The 8,604-nt window shown below is 42.9% G+C and overlaps 1 protein-coding gene across 1 annotated transcript; it reads right to left on the bottom strand.

Annotated features, from left to right (window-relative positions):
- Positions 1 to 2,341: 2,341 nt before the first annotated feature.
- cx23 (connexin 23) lies at positions 2,342 to 4,808 on the bottom strand. The gene is made up of 3 exons (XM_034162318.1): positions 4,574 to 4,808; positions 4,032 to 4,229; positions 2,342 to 2,591 (listed from the first exon to the last, which is right to left on the bottom strand). The coding sequence occupies exons 1-3, from the start codon at positions 4,697 to 4,699 to the stop codon at positions 2,394 to 2,396; spliced, it is 522 nt and encodes a 173-aa protein (XP_034018209.1). The 5' UTR covers positions 4,700 to 4,808; the 3' UTR covers positions 2,342 to 2,393.
- Positions 4,809 to 8,604: the final 3,796 nt, after the last annotated feature.

Below are 8,604 nucleotides of genomic sequence, written 5' to 3' on the forward strand. Positions count from 1 at the left end.
AAACAGTGACGTCAATTTAATATTGTGGATTAAAAAAAAACAGAAAAGGAGAAAACTCGGTCGAATTTCATCAGTTAAAACAGCTTTGAATCAAATGATCTCAAATAAAAACAAAGTAACAGCATCATATTTTTTTAAAATGTTTTTACTTTGAACTCCATACTCCAAGAAGTACATTCCTATCAAATTTTGTCAATCTTAAGAATGATCTTCTCATCTTGTAAAAACTTACATAAAACTCATAATTGTGCTCATAAATAACAAAATGATAGACTGTAACGGATTTAATTAATTAAAATTAATATATTTTTTCATAGTCAGAAGAGTCTTCATGCACGTTCTATGGCTGGTCTTAAATTTTTAATTAAAAGAAAAAAAACAACATATAAAATAAGTTGTGTGTCAGTCGTCACTCAGGTTATTACGTCACATTGCGTCATAAACCTTCTCTCTCTGTGAGGTTCTTCTGTGTTCTGACCTCCAGGACCCGATGTGGCAAGAAGCTGCACCTGTCTATGAACAACAAACATCTCACTAAATAAATAAAAGTTATGACAATTAAATTGCTGGATTTCACTTTGAACCAAAATAATTTTTGTTCAATGGTCTCATGTTTTAACTAAGTAACGACTACATTTTTCATGCCCTTCTTTCATGTTTTTTTAATCTTCACATGACTATTTAATCAATAATTTGATCAAAAATGCAACAAACTTGAATGTGGGACATTTTTAATCATCTCAGAGTAGTTCCAGGTTCCCAACATTGGTCAGAAAGTGACTTTCTTTAAGAAAACGGTGCAGCTGTGAACATTTACAGGAATAAAACAAAAAGGAAAGACAAATCTGGTACAACTCAAACAGGAAAATATGAAGCAAAATGTCAAACTGTCATCACACAACAGAATCTAGAAAACAGGCCAAATGCCAAAAACTGCTTTGTGACATCATAAAGTCTTTGTGTCAGCCAGTAAATGCTTCCTGAAGGCTTCAAAAATCTTCATAATGAAGCTCTGAAACAGTTGTTCTGTTGGTACTGAACCTGAGATGATGGAAAACTCCAAAATATTGGATGGATGGAAGATTTAAAAAAAAAAAAAAAAAACATCAGAGGTAATGAGTTTGATCCACATACAAAATGTAAAATTACACAAAATGTACAATCATAGAAACATGGCAGAAGTCATTCATGTTCTACCAGACCAAGCAGCTCATGCCACACTTCCCTATCCCCAGACTGCTCCTGTGGATTACAGCTGAGAACATCCAGAACCTCATTTAGATCTTCTCGTGTTGCTGAAAATAATCCACTGTATGCAGTTACATGTATTTCCTTTGAGGGAAATATGCAAAATAAAACCTATTTTAATTTATATACAGACTTCATGCACAGAAAATCTCACTTCTACATTTTTAATCAAACTTCAAGATTCTGTGTTGATTTTTTCTGTGGTGGCAGATCAGTGACATAATTCTTATTATCAATCAAATAAACATAATTTTTTTTTTAATATCATTACTTTAATTCAAAGTTATTTGTATCCTCAAATATCCAACAACAGTTTGATGTTATTTCAGATGAAGTTTCTAAGATGTGAAAGTTGTTGATTTGTTGATTGCTATTTGTGGTCTGCAGCTGGACGCAGGAACTGAAACCTTCCAGCCGCCTGCTGATGTTCTGGTTTGTGGCCGTGGCCTCATGTGAAGGTCACAGCGAGCCTGAAGCTCTTCCACACTGATTGGAAGTGTAAGTGTCAGACGTTGACGCGTTAGCAGCACCTGGGTGGCACCAGCCCCCAGCTAACAGCACCACGGCGGCACTTCCTCATGACCACAAAAACGCTGCTTCCTCTTCAGATCCGTGTTTGATCACCACCCGGAATACGAGTCAAGTGCTTCATCACGCTGGGACACGCCACCGCTACGTGCCGCAGTCTTTGAGCCATGGACTCGATGCCTGTTTGTCGCGTAGATTCTGAAACACTTCCTCATCTGTTAGATGATCCAGGTTCAGCTAACAGAGCATCATGATGGTCTGAAGAACCCATTTCATGGGCATCACCTCGCCCTTGTGATCCTTCCAATCCAGAGGTCCACCTGAGACCACAGAGGGACAATCCACTGAGCTTCTCCAGGTTCAACATCTCCATGATCACAGCTTCGGCAACACCTGAAAGTCCACCTCCACAGACACCGATATCATCCCGACCCTTGGACTCGGTCAGAACAGACCTGGTGACCTGTGAACTCGATAGTGAAGGTGTTTGTTTTTCTCAGCAGCAGATTTTCCTGTTTGATGATGTTGACTTGTGCAGTAATGAAGTAATAGTCCAACAGTCACTGTAGTCTTGGTGGACCTCGGGCTGGGTTCTGCTGACTGCGTTAATGAACGTATCATTGGTTGTTGAGATAACCGAGTCGTCGGCAGAGTATCTCGAATATCTCAGCGATACAGAGAAGGATGGTGATCACAGTGAAGGTGTACATGGCACTCAGGAAGATGGTTTTCTCAAAATGTTCAGGAACCATGCACTTAGTCACATTAAAGGTCTTTTCCAAAGCAGTGGCATCACACATGTACAGCAACTGGACCTGGAGAGGAGGAAAAAAAAAAAGAAAGAAAGAGGGATTTTAACGCTGAGTCGACTGAACTCGTCCAGTCTGGACTCAGACCTCACTGCTCTCTGAAAAGTCAATGATTCATGTCTGTACAGACACTGAAGGGTGGTGCCCACATCCACACAATGATGGTGGAACCCTGAGACTGAGAACACATTGGGGGAGGTGATGGTCTGGTGTTAAGCGTTGGACTCTTCGGTTCAAATCCCAGTCTGACCGGAAAAATCACTAAAAGCCCTTGGGCAAGGTCCTTAATCCCCTTGTTGCTCCCGGTGTGTAGCGAGCACCTTGTATGGCAGCAGCCTGACATCGGGGTGAATGTGAGGCATTATTGTAAAGTGCTTTGAGCATCTGATTCAGATGGAAAAGCACTATATAAATGCAGTCCATTTACCATAACACCTTCACTGGTTCTACCAGCAAGGAGACCAACTGAGGTATTTGTCTGAACCACCTTTAGTTCCAGCAGTAAAACTGGAGTTCCACTGTTTCACATGCAGATGATCATTTGGGTTCTTTCTCACTACAGCTTTGCATGTTTCCTTTATCTTGGGGTCCAGTTATAGTTCTTGGGATCTGGTCACCATTAGGACTTACTGGACCATGGACTCAAGAAAATTCAGTAAGGTATATCTTCTCTTATACATTCCAGATCTAAGGTGGAACTCTACTAGTGTTTACTAAGGTACACCTAAATATCTAAAAAAAAAAGAAGAGGAGAGCCACTTAGGTGCCTGGTCTTGAGAACCAGGGATGGTAGGTTGAAAAGCTTTTTATCCCATGGGAACTCTCCCTACCCACCTACGCGGCTCAAGAATATGGACAGCAGGTATATAAGTGACATTTACACAATCGGGGCAGTAAACAACATAATATTATAGGAGTTAACTCCTGAAATGACTGTCCACACACCTTTGGGTCCTTACAGGCACCAGAGGTTCTCTGAAGCCAACTGAACCTCAAACCAAAACCAAACCAGTTCTCATTTGCTCCCAGATGTACTTCTTGTTCCTCCTGCAGTGGAAGAAGGTTCTTAAAGGGTGTAGCAGGTTTGTTTTCACCTCATATGAAAGGTGCAGAATCTGACTGCAGTACGGGTGATTAGAATCAAATGCTGCTCCAGGAAGCATTGAGAAAGGTTCAGTGTTCTTTGTTCTGGAGCCCCAATGAGTTCTTGCTCCTGGGATCTGACAGTGTTTGGAGAAGAACTTGGCTGGAGGAGTTCATTTGGATCAGGACAGGAGCTCGGTCATGGAGATATTCCCTAGAAGCTGGACAAAGTTGCTGTATAGGAAGATGTCAGCAGTGTTGTGGTTTCTCTTTTCTCTGAAGTTCTGACTGTGATACCCAGTTTGAAAACAGACTAACGTGGTCCAAGATCGTGAAGACTTACAGACTCATCGGTCATCATACCTGGAAACCGAACAGGTGGCTTTGTAGCCAGAAGGCAATGACCTCCAGGATCATCCGCAGGAGAACAGAGATGATGTAGAAGACCGTGTAGGTGGGTCCTTCAAGGATCTCCTCCTGGCCGATGTTCTTACATGTCGCGTAGAGGTGGAACACCGCCCCAGGAACCAAGACTGTCACCAGCTGCAGCGCCCAGAAAACCTGAGGAAAGACGGAGGAGTGAGGAGGGAAAAAAGGTGGAGAGAGAGAAAAAATATACACGTTTCAAATCACTTGAAGACAACAAATAAACCCTCAGTGTGTCTGTGAGAGTGTGATGTGTGTGCGTGTGAGAGATGTCACTGTAAAGTTCTTTGTCAGTCTGTGTCAGATGGACATGTCCTTTATTTCCGTTCTGTTGTGCTGATTGTTGGTTTGCTGCAGAAAATCTAATGAGGATATTTTCAGTCAGCAGCTTTAACCTTTGACCTGGTGGGCGTGGCATTGTGTGTTTGTGGTGACGGTTGTGCAAGTGGAGCCGGGCTGTGGGCTCCGGCCACTCTCACCTGAGGTGTGATGGGTCTGAACTGGTTGTAGCAGAACAGGTTGAGTTCTCGGCGGTCGGGGTGACAGCTGAAGTGCAGCGCCTCGTTCCCGTAGATGGCAAAGCCGAGAACGCCCAAGAAGAACATCCGCACCGAGCCGAAGAACAAGGTGTGGAACTGTCCGATCACCGTGGGAGGCCTGAGCTGGGACCACACACACACACACACACACACACACACACACACACACACACACACACACGTTGTTGTTGAACTTTCAGCCATTTGGCCTCTTAGGGCCACCGTACATAAGGACCGACAGACAGCCAGTGACCTGCACAGACACACACAGTTTTTGTCCGCAGGATAAACAGCTCACTAGCGCCCCCTGAAGATCGAATCAAAACTCACTGTCTGCTGATTCACCAAAGAAAATCGTTAATGAAAGACGACAGACACACAAATGAAGAGTAACAGAACATTAGTGACGAGTCTGGAGGAGTCAGAAAATCAATATTACAGCAAACCACAAGCGAGTGGAGACGGTTTGACTGAAAAGAAACAAAGCTGGAAACTATTTGTTTAAAACATGAAATTCAACAAGTGACTGAGTCTTGTTCCTGAGGGGAGTTCCACCAAGAACTATCAGAACTCAGAACGGGAACAGGATGAACTCACAATGATTTCAGGCCTGGTTTTTTTTAAGTCAGCAGTGTTTGAGGTGACTTTGTTTTACACATTTTAATTGCAGAACTTTGGAATTTGCTCACAAGGAAAAGCAGCCGTGAACCGCAAACAGGAATTTAAATAATGATGACAGAATTCTTACAGGAAGCAGTTTTCAAACAACACAGCGGGTTTCCAGTGCAGAGACCCAAACCCTCAGGCACAGGGACAAAATAAAAAAACATCCATCATCCAGAGACGCAGCCATTAGATGTCTGCATTTATCCCAATCAGTTTGAGGAGAGTTCACATTCATAAACCTCTGATGATAATCAAATTAAGACTACAATGTAATCACGTTAATTCCAGTTTTTTTTTTTTTTTCTTTTTTTTTGCTGCTGTTGAAGAAATAATGATGTTCATAAGAATGCACCTGGCAAACTGACGTCACTGGCGGATTAGTCCACGGCGAGCATGGCTGCTGAATTGTGTGAGTTTGACAGGTCAGAGATTAGTCAGATGTTCAGAGGTCAGTGTGGGTCATCGCAGCCTCACCACCCCAGCAGATTCGGTCTGTCCTACTTACACATCCTTCGTAGAAGTTTTTGATGTAGTTCAGAGACATGGTCCCGATGAGTCCAGTGTCTCCCTCTGACCTCACGCTCAGTGCACATTTTGTGCCTTTTATCTCCCGTCAATTGAGCCGCTCAGTAGAAAACGGACCACAGACAATGGAACCTGCTTTCTAAAACCCACAGAACCAAGTCAGTGAAAAGCGGCCTCCTGTCGCACACAAAACCCAGCGCAGGCAACAAAAACAAGCAGTGAGTTTACAACATCTAATCACCACCAGGTTTAGTCAAGGTTACACACACACACACACACACACACACAAACATACACACACACACAACTTCAAAGCCAAAGACAAGAGTGATGACAACACACCCCCAACTGTGAACACTTCTGGAAGAGCATTCTGTACCCTGGTAAATAACAACACAGAGAACTGAAAAAATAAAACTCAAGAAGCGAAATAAAATCAGTCTACACACCAACCGGAATCCAGGTAGTGTGCTGTTCATTCCACACACTTTACCCACTCAGGGACCCGAAACTCATTCCAGCTGGAACCTTTTCACAGGGAGGGCAGCATCAAGCAACACAACTACTGTCTGGACTTCTGGTCTGGACCTTCACAATAAAAGATGATTGGAGAGAAGTCCACACCTTGACACATCTATTAGTAAACAGACGAGTACAAAACATGGGATTGGGGGGTGGGGTGGTGGTGGGGGGGGTGGTGGGGTGTCACATCAACTCAAACTGAAAAAATTTGAATATAAATAAACTACAACCCCACCCCCATTGCTGTTGATAACATCAGTTGCAGTAAATATTTAGTGATTAGTAAATATGTAATTTAAACTGTTTAACCTCTGTACATGTACAGAGCATCCAGAAAGTATTCACAGCGCTTCACATTTTCCACATTTTGTTATGTTACAGCCTTATTCCATGTTTTCTGTTTCTTCAGCTTTGAAAAACTGTGTAACTGTTAGAATGGCCTAACCAGAGGGTCACCCCTTTGAGTCTGGTCTGCTTGAGGTTTCTTCCTCAATAGCATCTGATGGAGTTTTTCATTACTGCTGTAATCTGTGTTCTTGCAGGGGTTGGTGAGGTTAGACCTTTCTTGTGTGAAGCGCCTTGAGGAAGCTTTGTTGTGGTTTGGCCTATATAAAATGAGATAAATTGAAATTGGAAAAAAAAAACGGCTCAGGGTGTATGGGCAGGAGGATGCTGAGGATGGAGCCACCCAGCAGGATGAGAAGAGGGAGGCCCAAGAGGAGGAGTATAGATGTGCTGAGGCAGGCTGGGGTGAGAGAGGTCCAGGTTGGACAGAGACAGAAGGTCTGCTGTGCTGATGCCTGATGGGAGCAGCTGAAAGGAAACAATCTTATCATCAGAGCTCAGACTGAAAATCACCGTCGCCTTAGAGTTCAGTGGTTTTACTAGTGATGCCCTCACTGCACTTTGTGTAAATAAAGTCAGTGTTTTGATCAAAGATGCAGCTGTTGCTGGACAGCTTCACTTTTCTAACCCATGCAGTTGCATGCTGGCTGCACCGCGTGCACGCCGACCCATTTGGACTTCAGACGGACTGTGATGTGTGAGACGTGATGATTCTCTAAAAGCCTGCAGCTGTTTGCAGCAGATAAGCTGTGGATGCTCATCTGCACGAAGGCTTTTCACCTCAACCACCAAATCTGAAAAAAGCATTTGGAACAAAAATTAAATCGTATCCGACGTCAACGTTCCTGATCCCGTTCCTGAGCTCACAATCATCACCATATTAAAGTTAACACATGACCTTATCCATCCATCATTCATGGATCCATCAATCACCCTCACCCATGGAACAACTTCTCTGCAGGTTTTAGTTTCTGACTTTGTCCTTAATCTGACTGATGGATTTTCATTCAGTCTGGCAGTGAGATGAGCTGTCGCTCCAGGAAGACACAGATTTGGAAATGAATCTGGATTTGAATGCAGATCCAGGATCAACTTTTCTAACTTGTCTTCCACGTTAATTTGTTGTGGGTCTCCCTTGTCCTGGTCTGTCATTGGTCTTTGTAATCTGGTGGTCTATACCCTGTCTGTGTCCAAAGTCTGTTACTCATCATGATCTGTCCTCTGTCTGTGTGTTTGTCATTATGTCTTCTGTATGTGTTCTTTGGTTTCTTATGTTTTGTTTCTCTGTTTGACACTGTGTTCACTTTTGAGTTCCATATTAGTTTTCTGCATTTGTCTTTGTTCCTTCACTTCCGTTTCTCGCTTGTTTGGTTCCATCCACACTTTGGTAGTAAGTACTCTGTTCTTGATTTTGAACTGTGATTGTAGCTTTGTTCGTTGTATAATCTCCCTTTTTCATGTCGCCTCTGTCATTGTTATTTTGCATGTAGATTTTGGAGTTCATATTATTTCTCTCCCTTTTTCTCTGGGTTCCCTCATTGTTGCTCGAACTATGTTTTCATGTATTTGGATTTTTTGTACTCACCCTTGAGCTTGTACAATAAATCACCTATTGCTTCACTTTACCTCCCACTTTTTGCTGCCTGCATATTGGGTTCACTTCATAACTGACAGCTAACTGGTGAAACAGCGCCCCCACTGGTTTTCAGTAAAGATACAGGTCTGTTGGGCCTCAGCGAAGGTAAGAACTTTCTTTTCATTAACAACAGTGGCCCCTAGTGGCCACCAGGACTCTGCAATTAGCAACAAGCCTTCATCAGCAACTCGATGGGTCTGTTTTATTTTATACTATGTGTCATTTTGCACATTTGAAGACTTGAACCCAAAACACCATTCACAGGTTTCACAGAGTT

This window comes from Thalassophryne amazonica, chromosome 21 (genome assembly GCF_902500255.1).
Source record: "Thalassophryne amazonica chromosome 21, fThaAma1.1, whole genome shotgun sequence".
NCBI classification, from domain to species: domain Eukaryota; kingdom Metazoa; phylum Chordata; class Actinopteri; order Batrachoidiformes; family Batrachoididae; genus Thalassophryne; species Thalassophryne amazonica.